Here is a 17,073-nt window from a genome sequence, read left to right as displayed (position 1 = left end):
TTTCTCCTTCCAGTCAGGTATTTCAGATTATAGTTAGACACTGGAATTGTGGTAGGAGGCCCTGGAGCTGAGATTACCTTAGCCCAAGGAGCTTTCAAAGAACATGCTTTTGATGATATGAAAAGCTTGGCTGGGAAAACTGGTTGAGCTTAATTCAAAATCAAGCTCATGTGAAGCATGCAGATACTGTATTTAGTTTGAATGTTGCATTTTCTTTTTCTCCAAAATAAGGTGGAGTGACATCCTTCAGTTACAGCAGACTGAATAGCAGATTTGAATTTTTTCACTGTATGCTGCTGTGAATGTGCAGTTTTCTTTAATATTTCAAAAGCATAAAACCAAATAATATAATAAAAAAGGCTTAGAGTTTGTAAAGTTTATGATGTTTCAGGGTTGAGAATGAAAAGTTATTTCAAAGACTAAAGGTTTAAAACTCTTCCAGAAAAAAAGATCATTCTATTGCACATAGAATCTGTAGCCAGATACTGATAAAATGCAGATATCATTCAAGAATAGTAAGACTTGCAATAGTCATGAAATATTTCTCTTTTTTTTGGTTTGTTTATGGATATTTTCCACTTATGTCCATTACTTTGACTTTATTTTTGAGCGTCTTGGAGAACTATTATTTGTTTATTAAAATACCGTTTATAAGGAACGGCTCTTTTAAGGTGAATCAGTGAAGCTGACCAGAACGTGAACAGCATGTGGACAATAGATAATACCTGACTAAAGAAAAAAATAAGACTGTTAGGACTGAACTTTAAGAGCTGATACAATGGACTGTGATAGTAGTGTGTAATACCCACGCATCTTGCAGTTAGGRAAGTAACACCCAGAACTACTAGTTCTGTTACTTCTGAGTGATACAGTACATGGTTAATTTGCCAAACTGTAGCAATAATCACTTACTACCTGGTACCTCCTGAGCTTTCAGTGCTGCTGAGAAAAGCTCACCCTTTGCCGATAGCAGATTGGGTTGTGGAACTGATTTTTATGGAAAGTAACTTTTTTTTTTTCTCTCCCTCCCCAACTGAATCAGATTCCTGGCTTAAGTTCAGCACACAAACACTTCAATATTTACTTATTAGGAGAGAGCAAATCAAGACAGCAAACAGTAGTTAGGCTAAATGGAGAGCAGGGTTGTCTTACTGACCACTGTGGGCTTGAAATACCGATCCAACACTCGGGCTTAGACTGCTGTAGTTCCGCCCTTGCTCTGGTAGTGGTACTAGTCATTACTCAATCACGTTATGACATAGCTTAAGCAGATGATCAGATTGAATTGCTGTATTTAACTCCATTAGCTTTGAATTAATGAATTCCATCTGCCTAAAACGAATGGTAGAAAATGTGCCCCTTGTTATTTAGTATTGAAGAATGACACTCTTTAGGATGTGTCTGGATAAACAGACTGCCTCCAATGATACCTGAATTTACCATCTTTTGGCTAAAATATATAAAAGATTCAGTTGTTACAATATCTGTCCTATAAAAAATATGCTAATAGCTCTTTGATTTTGGAATAAGAGTTTTTTTGGGGGGGATGGAGAATAGGGAATTGACCTATTTTAAGTTTTTCAGTGAGTCTTGGTGTTCTCAGATGGAATAATTTATAGTATTTTGGTTTTCAGTCTTTTTTTTTTTAAGAGGTGGATCTTGGAAATGTTTTCTGTGCATCTCAGTAAAGCATTTGAATATGACAAATGAAGAGTTTAGGTGTTGATGAATGATTCCTAAGGAGCTTTTTTTCCAGAATATTTGTTTCTTGGCTTTGTTTCCTGTGACAGAAACAATCCCTCTGGAAAGCAGTTGCAAAATGTTCTATGRATAGTTTCCAGCAAAACTTGAAAAACTTCTAAGATGTACAGAAATTCCTTGGTGTCCTTTCTGAGACCTCTCATGGAAAGATATTTTGATAAAATACTATACTGCTAGACCAGGAGCGCCAGTAAGACAGTTTGTTGTTGTTGTTGTGCTCTGAAAGATGCTCGCTTCTCTTTAAATCTAAGATATAAATAAGCAAGTATTGAATACTTGAGGACTTGGTTCGGTCTTTGTGTTCAGTATTAATTAGGTGAAATTAGTGGACACTGAAATTTATAAAGGTTAAAAAGGGAACACTTTATATATAGAATGATGTCTTTTTAAATAAAACAGGTATTTAAATAGGATTTTGGAAAGAAAGGCATAACTCTTTCAGATGTATGGTGACGTCTGAGTTGTTTTACAATGGGATTGAAAAAATTCTAGGCATTAGATTTCTAATTGAGTTTTTGAAGTAAACTGACTGTAAATGTATGGTGTTCTTAAGCCCGAAAGTTACTGAACTGGATTTAAATCAAGCCACTAAACTGTCACATATGTGAAGGACCTGTAACCAGATTTTGTTGCAGTTCTAAAACTTCTGGCAGCTGCTGTCTGAGAAGTGAGACCTCACTCAAGGAAAGGAGGAAACTTAAAGGTGCTAAAACTTCACTAGGGTCTTTTTAAACCGTGTTTTTCTCCTGTGGCGTGGGAGAGAGAACTCCTAAGGCTAATGGTTTTCCTTGCTTCCTGTGTCTTGATTAGAGTGCTTGAGTTGCAGGCATTCTGCTTGAGCAGTAGACACTTTAATTTCTTTAGCCCATGCGCATACTTCCCCTTATGTCAGATCAGAATCTAAAGTCCTTACTGCCCCAGTTCTGTAGGGGAGTGTAGGCTATAATCCTGTAATCCTGTAAATCAGATGAGGTGTGGTTGGAGAAAGGCGAAAGCTCAGCAGCTGAGATAGAGAATCAGAATGAAAGGAGGCTGTTACTGCAGGGAAGTGGTCAGTCTCACTGTAGATTGTGCTGTGTTGGAAAAAATAAAGATTGCAGCTGCGTTACGTGAAAACAGTCAGTATTCTCATTTCTTCGATAAGCTGGAGAAGATACCACTGCATTGATGTGCCTTTTTCCTTTCTTATAGCTTTCCGAAACTTGCCAAAATCACCAGGAAAGGTTTAATGTTTAGTTTTGCAGGTTGGATTCCATAATGGATACATTCTTTTTTACTCATGGTTTATAAAGGAAGGTTTATTGTTTTAACAGCGCATGTGAGGGATCACTTATTTTGAAGGAAATTTTGAATAACTTTTGCATGAGGATAAGAATCTAGGACTTCGCAGGAAAATACCCTCAGCTAATGCAAATGTGAATTAATTTTGAGTTTGAACCTGTGACATTCTAACATTTAGTGTGCTCCAAGGCTAGTATTCAGTGTTGCAGGGTTTTGAAGCCATTGCTATATTGGCTTCAGGCATGGAAAATAGGCTAAACAACTACCTCTGCCTAAATACCTCTGTAAATGCATTAACRTTATGGAAAAACTTCACTTGTTTATCTCATCTTACTGCATACCTACAGGAAAGAAGCTGAATACCTACATTAGGAAGAAAGTTTCTGCTGATAGGTGCTGGTGCTTCCATGGAGAGGTTACAAGCTATTAATTTATAGCAGCAGAGATAGCCAGTACATTTCAATAGCAAATACCATGTGTACTTTGGAGACTTGTAGATTTTAATCTAGATTTAGATAATAAATCCTTATAGAAAAGCAGTAGGTATACTTAATAGGAAATTTGAATAGCAAATAGATTGCAGCTGGAACTGGTGCCATTAAGGTGAAAAGGTGTGCTACTGACTTGATAGGTAAATTCGAGCAACAGAATTGTTGAAAACCTTCTTTTCAACTCCCCTCCAAGAAAAAAAAAAAAGGGTGCTTCAGCTTTCCCATAAAGTCCTTTCATATGTCAGATGGGGTATTTAAGGAAAAAGCCTAGGAATGTACAAACTGCACTGTTTATACACATGCATGCACAGACACACATGGAGGAGAAACTAAAATTGCATGTGCATCAAGTCAGCGGTTTTCTGAAGTAATTGTAGTATGATAATCTTTCTTTGTAAACAAAGATGACCCTTTTAATACCTATTTTCATGGAAGCTATATTGTCCTTTTGTGGGAGGAATTAAAATGAGACTGCATTAAATCTGTCAAAGTATTAATTAGACTTTTTTCCCCCATTGATTAAGCAAAGGATATCTACTATAGATGTTGAAAATGCATCAGACTTCCTGTGCCATACTCAGGGCTGCCTGAAGCAGGTTACTTGGGATATGAGTGAGAATTGCACTGCAAAGTGTTAAGAAGAGGGCATCAATACTGGTCAGCTTCACTGGTGACTTGCGGGCTTCCTGCTTGGAGGAGGAATACTGATAGGCAGAAAAATGTCCGAGATTGTGTTTCCCTCTCCTAGGAAGAGGAAGCTGCGAAAGAGGAAGCTGCGAAAGATCTTGGTTTTTTTTATGCTTTTTGAAGAGTAAAGGACTCGCAGATTTTTGTTGTTAGTTGTGAAAGTAATCTGTTCATTTTAATAGAATTTTAACATTATAGGAATTCAGTTTAAAAAAAATCCATCCATGTTTGTTTGAAGATCTCTCTTTGAAGTATTGTTTTCGTAGGTATTTTGAAATTAGTGTTAAATGTAAGAGCTTTGATTGTATAATTACTTGTGCAAATACAGTTAAAGTGGTCCTGCCTTCTGATTCTGTTGTCAGGTGGCATTGATTCTTTACAGCCTACACAATTGGGAAGCCAGAAGGCCCCATTTACCAAGCCTGGAGTTGGAACAGCTGCTTCTCCAGCTGCTGTCTCATCAGTGAAGGCACCTGCTCCAGGCCATGCAGCAGAGTCAAAGTCTGCACCCCCGGCTACCCAGGCACCAGAGTCAGCTCTTCAGGAAGGTACTAAAAGGGAATGGGGAAGTTGCGATGCAGAAGTCTGTATTGGTATTCTTGAGGCTTTACAGCACTTCTGCACTTGTCTGAAGTACATCTTTTCTATCTTTTCAGCTTGCCTTAGTGTTCCTTGTTTGAACCTCCTCAGTTCTTTTCTGTCTTAGCTCTTCTATTTGGTTTCCTTGGCCTGTTTGTCCTTAGATTGTCTGTTGTGTTGGCACTCTAACATGCCTTTCGCTAAAAACCCTTCTTTTAGTTCCCTTAGTTTCTAAAAAGCTTGTTATTGAAACTTCTAAGAAGATGCTCTTGATATCTATGTATTGCAAGTTGGAGGTAGACTAGCAGTTTGCTTGTGCTAGTGTTTGTTAAGGGAACTAGCCTTGAATACTAAATTCAAACTGATGGAGTTAAGGTCTTGTTTGTTGTTCTAAGCTCGCGTAGAAGTACTCCTTTGGTTCTGAGCAGAATTTGCTTGTACTGTAGAGGTTCTGGTGAGAGGCTTGTCTTGCTTAGTCTTCCAAAGAAATAGCATAACTGTGTTTTAAATGACAAAAAGGATTCTCGTTGTTTAACTGTACCTGCCRTAATGTGCAAATACCTATGTGTTTTTGCAGTTACTGCTCTATAATGTGTGGACATTTGATACCTTAAACACGAATCATCACAGTTCCTGGGGAACCCTTCACTGAATTTTTAGCTGTTGTTAGCTGCAAGTGTTGTAGTGCAATGTAGTTCGATTATTCCCCTTTAAGACCAGGAATATACGTATGTCAGGAGTCTATAGATAAATTGTCAGAAATCTGYGTGGATCTAATTCTGTTTACATTAATGAATAGCAAGTCCATATCATGTCGTCATGTTTCTTTCCCCTCACAACAATGGAGCTCTGTCATGTTCTTCGCTAACTCTCCTAGCTCTGAGAGAAGCTATGTTCCCTTCAGCCATGGTCTGACATGGAGCAGAGAATGGAGATTTAGCAGATGCATCTCAGAGTCATAGTAAAAGATGAGAGTATCTTGTCACTTGAGTTGGTGCTGCATTTGATCAGAGCACCGAAACAAGYGCTTCGTGCCTTGGGGGCATTTGTGGTGTTTCTGCGTCATGATGGTTATTGTATCCCAGGCTCAGGCCAGCTAAGCCTCCTCTGGGAATGCCTGGGCACCTGAGCAAGTGGAGTACTKCCAGTGTCTTCCTGCACCAAGCTCTGCATGACAGTTGCAGCTTCCCCAAGAAACTGTGATGTTGTCTTGCTCTTTGTTGCCTTTTTACTTTCATTGTTTGAATAGATGCCCTTCATCCTGAGCCTGTTAATTGCTTCAAGTGGAATTGAACTTCCTGGAGTCAGGTTTTTTTGTTTGCTTTTTTTTTTTTTTTTTTTTTTTATTAAGGAACTAACAATATTTTAGCAATTTTCTAAATATAGGCTATAGCATAGTCAAAATGGATTATTACTCCTTATGATGCTCCTCTGTAGTACTTAATAGTATTAAAATAAAGAGTTCTAGTCTAATGGTGACACAGTGTTTCTACTGGAAAAAAATCCCAAATTGTTACTTTGAGTTTCAAAGAGGTTATTTTCTTCTTACAACAGTCTCTTGTATTGCTAGGTTGGAAGCAGTGGGCACTTGCTTCCTTTTGGGATGTCTTTGTAAGACTGCAAGTTATATATAGAAATCCTTTCTAGATCTATCCTGTGACAAGAGAAATTTAAGATTTCGTGCTTCAATTTAACTAGTAATCTTGTATATTAATTATAAGCTGTGCTTTGCATTTAAAAATGGTGTGTTTATTGCTGTTGGATATTGCTTCAATTTGTTTAGGGTATTGTAAAAATACAAACACACACAGATTAGTAGTTGTCAGCAGGCATTAGAAGTGGACCGTATATTCGAGTGTTTAAATATGTGTCTATGAGTCTCAGTTTACTCACTGGTTTTAAAATAATACTAACCAAGTTTTCAAGTTTATTTACCTTACTCAATTTTATTGAGTATTTGCACTCTTACAAATTGGAACAACAGTATATTTCATTACTTTCTACCCAAGTTTAGAATTACGGAGAAGTGACTATTTTCAACTTCAAAAGGTACAGGTTTGCCAAAAAGAGTTTTAATATAAACATTTCATAACCCAGTTTAAATTTATTCAGGAAGGAAAGCTTGTTTATGTGTATGAATGTATGTGTACGTGTGTGTGTATTCATATGTAGACACATGGCTTTATCAAAGTACTTTGTAACAAATATATACATATAAATGTGCATATATACCACTTTCTGCTAATTCTATGTACTTCTAATACTTAATCCACCTAGCCCACTAAAAACTACATTTGGTGTACTGTTCAAGTATCATGTCTAGTTCCCTAGGTAGTCTAGTAGTTTAGGACTCTAGGTTTAATTATTTGCATGTTGGGATTTTCTCTGGAATGCCTAAATTCTCTCACTTTTAATGCAGTAATGCAGTGAGTTTTGTTTCTCATCTTTGCTGTCTGTCTGACTCTTATGTTTGTGCTTTCCACTTCACAGGCATGCAGTATGGTGGATATGTTAATAACCAAGCTAGCTCTGCACCAGCTCCCTTGTCATCAAGTTCAGATGATGAGGAAGAGGATGAGGAGGATGAGGAAGCAGGTTGGCTTTAGCTTTACACCAGTATCTTGTTCTTTTTCTTCCGAAGTTTTGTTCCGCATTTCAATCCCCTGAAATTGTTATTTTTTTTTTAAAGTCAAAAAGTCACTATGACTCTTCATGTGTAAGGTTAACTGGAAAATTCCCAGCTATGCTGGGATTGCAAAAAGACATTTGTTAGTGGTCAGAAAGCAATCTTTTTGGTCACATGAATGTCAGACACTTTATGTATCTAATAACGCAATATTCACAGCTTGTAAGGCTCTCTGTGTTTTTGGATATGCAATAGGTTTTGAACTCTTAACTGAAAATGTCTGGCTGTTGGAACTTAAACTAATTACTTATGTTCTACAATGACGCAATTACATGCCATTTCTATTTTCTTGTTTCTTATCCTCTGTTCAGGGACATTTGCAATTCAGATAGTGAAGTAAGTATGGGAAGGCCATTAATGTACTTTTTAAAGCAGTAAATTAATCTGTACTGCTTTTGTTTTCATTTCCTAGGGCATGTCTATATAGTTCAGGCACATCAGATCAGTTTTAGCTTGCTTGCTTTGTGGTAATCTTGAAAAGTTTATTTACATCTTAAAATGCTTTATTTTATGAAGACAAAAAGCTGCTTATGTTCTTGACTGCAAGGATTCCGTCTGTACTTTCAGGCTTGCTGGTTTTTGAAATTAGTTCCATGTTTCTACTACTGAAATAGAGACTTTTTTTCTTCCGAAATTAAAGTGTCTTCACAACCTATGTATGATATAGTAATGTAAAAAGCCTTCTGAAATTAAACGTTAAGCTTTAGTTTTGTTACTACACAGAGGTAAATACTGTGATAGTACACTACCTACGTTGTACTGATGCTTCACTTCAGCTTATGTGTGTTGCCTTTGGGTATTTATTTGTGAGGAGAACAATTTTATAATTGTTCCTTCAAGTTATTTTTATTATATAACTTGTGTGAAAAATCGGTCCCTTGTAATTCTGAATTTTATTAAAATAATAGACAATCGTAAAACAAATACTATTAAAATAACTTCTCTCCTGATGCAGAGTAATGGCATATGTCTAATTAGGTTCTAGTAACCAGGAAACTGCCCAGCTTTGGAATTTAAACTTTAAATTTTGGTGTGGTTGCGATGAAGCTGCTGTTTCAGTCCTTTGTAGTTGTCTTCCTAAAGCACAGCCAGGATAAAATAGCCAGAGAGCAGATCTTATTGCAGCACTTCCCACAGAATTTCCCATAGACAAAGGTCTCTGTTTAAACRTGTTCCAAGTCTTCTGATAAAGAATATGTCAGAATGCTTATCAACCAAAACATATGTTTCCTTACTTTATTTTCTAGTCACAGGGACAAGTTTCCATACATTTTGCATCTTTATCTGTCAACTTCTCTAATTCTGCTAAAGCCTGTATCCTTTGAGCTATCATCCTACTTATCCTTTCACTCTTTTGTGTAGGATAAAAGTACTCAGGTTGAATACATAGGCTACCTGGCTACTTGACTAATAAACTTTGTGATTTATTCTCTTGTCACCAGGAGTTTATATAAATTCTAATATATGTCTTTTATAACACTTTCGCCAATTTAAATCTTGTAGTAACTGTGTTTGAAAAGAGGGTTTAAAACTGCATAAAGGCAGAAGTTGCATTTAAATAGTTCTATTTAATCTTGAAAGCATGTCATGAGCACTGTAATTGTCTAATTGTTTCCTTTTCTCCCTTGTTGTTGCTATGTTCTCTGGTGTGGTAGCTAAGAGTGCTAAATTCTGACATCTGTTGTGACTTAAATTTAGCATAAGACAATTCTTGTTCAATTTTGTGCAAGGTTTTGTATTTTCACAGAATGAGAGTCTAAGTTTTCTTGACACACTGGCAAGCTTAGAGTTTGGAGCTACTGTTGCGTTGCAGGACACAGCACAGCTAGTTGTCTGTCTTATTTTGTAGGGGTGACTTTTCTGTTTCTTAGTTGATTGTTTTTGAGCATATTATCTTTATAGTAATCTATACACTTGTGATATTGCCATGGATATAAATGATGCTTTCCGAATTTCAGCAATGTTGTGTTTCCATACATAAGAATCCTCCCTTGAAAAAGTTTTGATTTCACCAAGTGATGRATGATTTTCATTGATCCTTCTGAGTAATGCAGTCTCAGTGAACTTGTCTTGCTTCTGCTCTGCCAGTCGCATGAAAAAAAATACACATTTTTTTCCTCCCTAAAAGCTTCTATTTACTAATTCTTTTGTGTTGCACTTTGTAGCATTTTAAGGAGAAAGACATGTAATCTCTTTCTTTCCCCGGTCCTTTTTTTTTTTTTGTAAATGTACATAAAAAGCCACTAGTAGAATTGTTTTTAAATAAGTATGTCTGTCATCTTTTTCATTCAGAATAGAGGCTGAGGGTTGCACAAAAATTAAGTGCTAGCAGCGTGTTCAGTACTGAAAAAGCTTTTCCATACCTACATAGTTGTGACTTTTGGCTGCATCAGAGTTCGGCTTATTCTGACTGCTCTTAATTAGAGTAGCTTGGAGAGAAAGAAAAAAAAATGTCAGGACAAAATTTACCCAATGCAGCTTTTCCATCTTAAGAAAAACTGATCCCAAAGACAATGAGAGTCTTTTTTGTTATTTGAAGTTCCGAAAGAAGTTGTGGGAGATTTTTTGAAAAATATTGGATGTTGCTTCATTTTACATAATCTGCGAAGTTTTCATAGGAAAATATTAATGGCTTCAAGAAAACTCATTGTTTTTTGTCTTTATCCCTTTGGTCTCTTTTGGTTTTCTTTTTTTTTTTTTTTGGTTTTTTTTGGTTTTGAAAGGTAATATAATTACTTATTTCTTCCTCCTTCTCACTTGCCATGCTAATAGCTTTATAGTCTTACAACAGAATTGTGTGTGTGCATTCTGTGTTTCTGTGGTTCTAACTGTTTTCCCCGCTTCTTGACTTCTTAACTCTTTTCCCCCCTCTCTTTCCTGAGAGCTTCTTATGAAACATTTAGAAAAAAAAAAAAAAATTCAGCCTCAGATTCCTCAAAGAATGCTATTTCAGAAGCACCTCTTGTTCTTTTTTGCCCTTAGCAATTGATAGTTCCTCTACTACTAGCAGTGCCTCTCCTGTTCTGAACAATTATGATGCCCTGGAAGGAGGTGGCTATCCAGGTGAGCCATTTGGTAGTGTATGTTAACTTTTGAATTGTGTGAGACTTAAATATTCATTGTATATGTTTTTATATTTTTTTTATTGCTTTAGCACAGAAATTGAAGTAATTATTAAGTAAATCTTTATTGCATTGTAATTCATGTTTTCCATTGTAATGCTGAGAGTCACAGTGGGGGAGTGCGCTTTGCGAAATGGAGTAGCTTTCTCTAGGTTGTGATACATATCTGATGGTGTTGACATTAGTAGCTGATAATAATAAATATGCACTATAAGGTGCTTGAGAAACCAAAGATGTTTTTATGGTTGTTTTGAGGTCATTTTCTTACGTATATCAACATGAAAATGTGAAAAAAGACTGCTGTTCTGTTTTATCTCTAGAGATATCAAGAATGTTGGGCTTTGTTCTCAGTTATCTTATTCTAAGACTTTCTCAGTCTTTAAATATGTAGAGTTGTAGTGGAAGTAGTTAGGAAAGATGCTATTTAAATAGGTTAGCCAGTATTTTTGAAAAATAATTAAGTAACTTTTGAGGCTACCTGTCTGACTCTTTTGGAATGCCCTGTTATCTCAGAGTGTCACAATAGCTGGGCCAGGTATTTTGGAGGGGCTTGTGTGTAAAATACCCATGACGTAAAAAAGTTGACACAGTAACTATCCAGATTAGGTCCAGCTCATGTGATAAGGATGGAAGAGGTGTAGTTGCAGGATTATGGGTTCTGATTTCTTAGCTCAGGAGTATCCATTTGATTTAGCTAAAAGTCTATTCTAAAAATAATTTACTCTTTAAAAAATAAAAGGGTCAAGTTGTGGATATTATCTAGCTGATTTAGAAGTAGTTTGAGTTTTCAGTGGTTTTCTTGGTAAAACTCAACAAGTGGCAAGAAAACAAGTTTCATTTGTTTCTGAAATTTAGGTCATGCTTGCAGGCATTAAATTCTAAAGAAGTGCTTTCATCTCTGCACAACTGTTCATGTGCTCTGTGAGTTGAGATCTGTGTGTTACTTTGAACTTAACTTTTTAAAGCAGGGAAGAAACTAAGCATGCTTTAAAAATATATTTTTATAAAATAGGTTTTTGAAGTTTCTGTGAGTATATAAGCAAGTCTCTAGTATGTATGTATGTCTCCTTGTATGTATATGACATTAACAACATGAGTTGCAGAAACTCTTCTTGCTAATAGCTTGTAATTTTCTGMTTGGTCAATACAAATAAATCAATAATGGGGGAAAAAATTACAAATTTAAGTATTGCTTTCATTAAGCATTTGGAAGTTTCCACTTAAACTGAGACAGATAGTATATTTCATACTTGTGGGATTTTTGTCCTTTCAGAGAGCCGCTCTGTGACCAGCAGCCCAGTCCCTGCTCCTTCGGTTTCCCAAACATCAAAAACATCCAAGCCCTTTGGTTATGGATATCCGGCACTGCAGCCTGGCTACCAAAATGCAACACCACCTGCTCCTGTGCAACCCAGCAATCCAGGCCATCATCCTGGCTTTCAGCACTATCCACAGGTTCTTATCATACTTGTTTTCCTACATATTTTCATATTTTATTTTTTATAATTTTTGCTCTGGTGAATGTTGATTATAATATTGGCGTCAAATGTTGGGATGCTAACTGAGACTCCTAATGAGAAGGATTCTTGAATGAAAAATTTAAGGATAGATCTGCAAACAGACTTAACGAGTTAGCCTAACCGGTTCTTATTTGGAGCAACACTTTAAGGTGTATTATTTATAGGTTCTCTATTTTAATGATAGAAACCATAAAGAAGCCTAATCAAGTCTTTGTTTACAAGATGAATATTTGATTAGGGAGCAATATCCTGCTTTATGATCTCAAGCAATAAACTGTGTCACAACAAGAGCACTGTACAGGCTCCAGAGGCAAGAACTGGGCAGCCCCTGTGCTGGCCAAGTGGTGGAGCAGCCCGCCCTTCTCCTGGTCTGTCTCGGACAGTGCCAAACACCCAAGGAGTTGTGGACAGGCACCTGGCTCTGGTCATGTGTGTGTGAACTGAGGGGAAATGTGAAAGTTGAGGCAGTGCAGAAAAATCCACGTGGGGATGTAGAAAAGCAGCCCTGCTGATCTGCAAATCCCCCTTTCTGAAATAAGGGCCAGCGGCAAATGTGTTAAAACTGCTGCTCTAGGTGATCAGCAATCGTTATTGTGCTCAGTGTAGCACTGAGTCAGCATGTAATACCCAGGAGTTACTACTGCAAGATGTGGGACAGGAAATGCTTCAGTTACTTCTTTGCACTCAAAGAAATAAGTGTGTTCAACATAGTGAGTTGTTTGTTTGTTTCTTTTTATATTCAGATGCAAATTTTACCAAGTAATTGGTACTGCAGGCTTCAATTTGGTAAACTTATAATGTAATCCATGATCTCTTAAAAGCTATGTTAGGTATCTTGGTATCTTATGTTATCTTATGTTAGGTATCTTAGGTATCTATAAACCCCAGTTCAAATACTACAGAACTTCCCAGAGTTGCCTTCCAACCTAATCTTTTCTCTTGGCTATGGTATTTTTTATATTAAAAAAAAAAAAAATATATATATATATTTGAAAAATCTTTAAAGACAGATAAAATCCTCGTTTTCTCTAGTACATGTGTTTGGAATGCCCTTCAGCACTTTCCTATTTGTATAGTTTTAAGTACTGTGTGTATTTCACCAAATAGACATTTGGAAAAAATGGGATTGTAAGACAATTTAAGATTGTATTTTTAAACATGTGCTTATCCATTTGCAATATTCATTTTTGCAGCAATATCCAGGTGTGAACCAGCTGTCCTCTTCCTTAGGAGGTCTAAGTCTACAGCATTCTCAGCAGCCAGAAAGCTTGAGACCGGTAAACCTTACACAAGATAGGAATATTTTGCCCGTTTCTTCAGTTCCAGCCCCTGTGCCTAACTTGAACTCTGATCTGAGGAAATTAAACTGCAGTCCAGAGTAAGTGTACTGTGTCTGTACCAGCACATTACCTTTTTCTTTGGTAATTATTTAAAGCCTTAGATAAATGTGTTAGTAACACCTGGCTCTAAATCATGGTGATGATTAAACTGGGGGAGAAGGAAGGATCTTGCATTCTTCAGGAGTTGTTTTTTAAATTTCTTATAGACATGGTTTCTGTTCTTTGGAAATGACAGATTCTTAGAGCATGTAATTTCTTAAATTTCAAAGTACCTTAGACTCAGATGTTAACACATTGTTTTTAACCTTTTTCGAAATATGACTTGTAACTTGTTTTTATTTCTTTCAGCTCATTTCGATGTACGTTGACAAATATTCCACAGACACAAGCTTTGTTAAATAAAGCTAAGCTTCCTTTGGGTTTGTTGCTACATCCCTTCAGAGACTTAACGGTAAGGCAACTTACTGTTTGAATGTGTGTTTAATATATTTATTTGTCCTATTGATTCAGACACAGCAAAAAATTATGAAATAAAAGTCCAAAATTTATTAGAAGTAGCAAGAAGCTTCTTGGAGGTTAAGAAGGGAGAGAGGAGAAATATTCTAATTGCTGCTGCGTTGAAATCTATAATGGGAAAACCTTTGGACAGAGCCTTCAAAACTTCTTATTACTTGTGTGAATGTCAAGTAATGGAGTCTAGACTCCCTTTTGGAAAGGGGGTGCTAATGTGAATTTATTGCTGGAGTGATAAATACTATCAGTAGAAATTAAGTCTATTAAAAGATTGAAGCTGTGTTCACAACAGTTCAGCAACACCTCATCATATTATTTCTATTAATATAGAAAGGTGAGTAACTGTTTGGCATGACTGTTCTTTATGTTACATTTTGTTTGTTTTTTATGTGAAAAGTTTACTGTAAAGCATCTTTAGTCACCCGAAGTAGTCCTGTCTTGTGTAATATCCTTTACTAACCATGATATTTTAACTATATAACTTTTGTCCTTACCTGCTCAGTTTCCCTTTAATGCAGCCAACGGATTATATTCTTTATATAAAAGTTCTTGTCTTTCATTAGTGAGATTAGATTTAAGACAAAAAATACRAAATATTATTCCTTCCAGTTTCATATGTGAAGATTTTTTTAAGTGGACATCATTATTACTCKGTATGAAAATAAGCTATTAAGATGATATAGAGACTTTTTAAATGCAGGTATTCCAGTCAGTACTGCAAAATGATGTTCTCTGGCTACTGTTGTTACAGCTTTCTATTTTCTTTTTAGCAATTACCAGTAATAACATCGAGCACAATAGTAAGATGCAGGTCCTGCAGGACGTATATCAACCCGTTTGTTTCTTTCATTGATCAAAGGAGGTGGAAGTGCAATCTGTGCTATAGAGTTAATGATGGTAAGTGCTCTTTGAAGAGAAGATTCTTGTATTTATATAATCTCTCCCAAGTATTGGGAAGTATTCCAAGTATCATATCAGTCCATGCAATATTCTAACAGGGCTAGGATGACAGTAGTCTTATGATGTAGAGATTTTTAAAAACACCTTAAGGTAGAAGCATTATGGTTTCTGAAGTAAAAGGTCATTTTGCAACCTTCAAGGAGACTGAGATTTGATCACTTTGTCCTGATGACTTGTGTAATGAAATCAACTTGCTCAATTGACTGTTTTTGAAATAGACAAAATAAAAAAAAATAAAATTAAAAAAAAATAAAAAAAAACCCCAGGAATTACTGTCTGCAGTCCAGGCCACAGGTTATGGTAAAGAATCCAGATTGGATTGTACTTGTGGTAAAATGCTTTATTTCTCTTGCTGTCTCTCAGGTGGTGTCTTTGAAATTGAGCCTCTTTTATTTCCAATTACTTAACTTTCATGGTACTTGGGATACTTGAAATGTTCCTTGATTATTACATATCCTTAATATAAGAGTTTTCTCTTGTTATGATAATTGAAATACATCTGCTTTAGTTTGCTTGCTCTTGCTGTATTGGTTTTTGCGGGTGTTAAATATATACATTTTAAAAACATACTTGTTTTCTAGTTCCTGAAGAGTTTATGTATAATCCTCTGACACGATCTTATGGAGAGCCTCATAAACGTCCAGAGGTCCAAAATTCTACAGTAGAATTCATCGCTTCCTCAGATTATATGGTAAAAATGTTTTTGTAGGACCTTTCAAAACCATTCCATGTTAATAGAGAGTTTTTTCTTTAAATTATTATCACATGTTGCTTCAGTATTAATTTATGTATGTATTTTCCTACAAAGGTCCTATAATACCAAAGCTTAATTCAATTTCATATTTTGAGTTTAGGGAAACATATTTCCAGAAGCTTGTCTGTGGAAATGCAGTTGCAGTGTGTGCAGTGCTCATCACAATGTAACATTGCCTAATATTTCCTGAGTCTGACACACTGTGATTTCTGGGCTTCTCCCTCTTTCTCGCAGAGATTGGGAAAGAACATTACAATAATCATGGCATTAATTTGGGATCAAACCTCTGTTTAGGATCATATCTATCACAATTGCTAAATACGAGTCAAGCTGCTCTTGATAGTCTTGTGATAGTCTTGTATTCATCCAAGAAGAATAATAAAGACAGGACTAGAAATAGGTCCTGCCCACAATGACACATAAACATCAGCAAGTAGAAAAAYGTACTATTGTAATTGGAAAAACTGTAGTATTAGGCCTTATGAATAATTATAGCTTGAATATCCTGGGGAAAAGGATGCACATGGATTCTTCTAAAGGAGACTATAAAGGATTGCACTGTCTATAGTCTGAGAGAACAGTGCTGTTTTGAAGAGTAAGTTTCATCAATGTCTCACGTTTGAATTGATGGAAGGAGGGACTAGAATGTGCAGTTTCTGTTCAGAGATATAACGCAGTGCTTACTGCAAATGGAACTTGTGGTTAAATCTAGCCATGTGACTGTGTTAGATGGTTATAAAATAGCATTTGATTGCACAATGTATACATTACATTTTTCTAGGTAAAGCCTTTTCACTTTTTAAGGACTAATCACTTTTAACATTTCTTTAAGTATGATTTTTAAATCTCTTCTTTATTTTGTAGCTTCGTCCTCCTCAGCCTGCAGTGTATTTATTTGTTTTCGATGTGTCTCACAATGCAGTGGAAGCTGGATATTTGACAATAGTTTGCCAGGCACTGTTGGAGAACCTAGACAAGTAAGAATATAAGTAACATTTTCAAATTAGCTAAATGTTAAATGTGATTATGAACAATACTAACAGACTGCAGTGCTGTTGACTGAAAGAGATTCTGCAGTGCAAATTACCTAAGGAAATAATGTAGCTGTGTAGCTCAAGTCATTTGGATAATGAGAAATGACTTCTGTTTCTGTGATTGGGGATCTGAAAAGAGCTGTATTTCGTACTAACATACAACAACATATTGATTGTTTAAACATCTGTAAAGCTTTTAAGATCAACAAAAATAAACTGGCCAATTCTCGTGTGCTGAAACAGCTGAGGTGCTGGGTCTTGATGTGTCTTAATCACTCATAGAAGATGGCCACATTGAACTGCAGTTTTAGGTTGGCATTTTCATAGATTGTAGTTAGCTAAATT

At 36.0% G+C, this 17,073-nt stretch overlaps 1 protein-coding gene across 1 annotated transcript in view; it reads left to right on the top strand.

Moving 5' to 3' along the window:
* The window catches only part of SEC24B (SEC24 homolog B, COPII coat complex component), a 31,365-nt gene that overhangs the window by 1,526 nt on the left and 12,766 nt on the right, over positions 1 to 17,073 (top strand). The window contains exons 2-10 of the mRNA XM_026050863.1: positions 4,583 to 4,768; positions 7,290 to 7,394; positions 10,468 to 10,548; positions 11,881 to 12,062; positions 13,321 to 13,505; positions 13,816 to 13,918; positions 14,751 to 14,877; positions 15,522 to 15,631; positions 16,559 to 16,671. Coding sequence (XP_025906648.1) covers positions 4,583 to 4,768; positions 7,290 to 7,394; positions 10,468 to 10,548; positions 11,881 to 12,062; positions 13,321 to 13,505; positions 13,816 to 13,918; positions 14,751 to 14,877; positions 15,522 to 15,631; positions 16,559 to 16,671 — 1,192 coding nt within the window. The remainder of the gene's footprint in view (positions 1 to 4,582; positions 4,769 to 7,289; positions 7,395 to 10,467; positions 10,549 to 11,880; positions 12,063 to 13,320; positions 13,506 to 13,815; positions 13,919 to 14,750; positions 14,878 to 15,521; positions 15,632 to 16,558; positions 16,672 to 17,073) is intronic.

Source organism: Nothoprocta perdicaria, unplaced genomic scaffold (genome assembly GCF_003342845.1).
Source record: "Nothoprocta perdicaria isolate Ctin4 unplaced genomic scaffold, notPer1 scaffold_71, whole genome shotgun sequence".
Classification (NCBI taxonomy): domain Eukaryota; kingdom Metazoa; phylum Chordata; class Aves; order Tinamiformes; family Tinamidae; genus Nothoprocta; species Nothoprocta perdicaria.
Note: the sequence above shows the minus strand (reverse complement) of the source record. Positions and strands in the feature narration are given on the sequence as shown.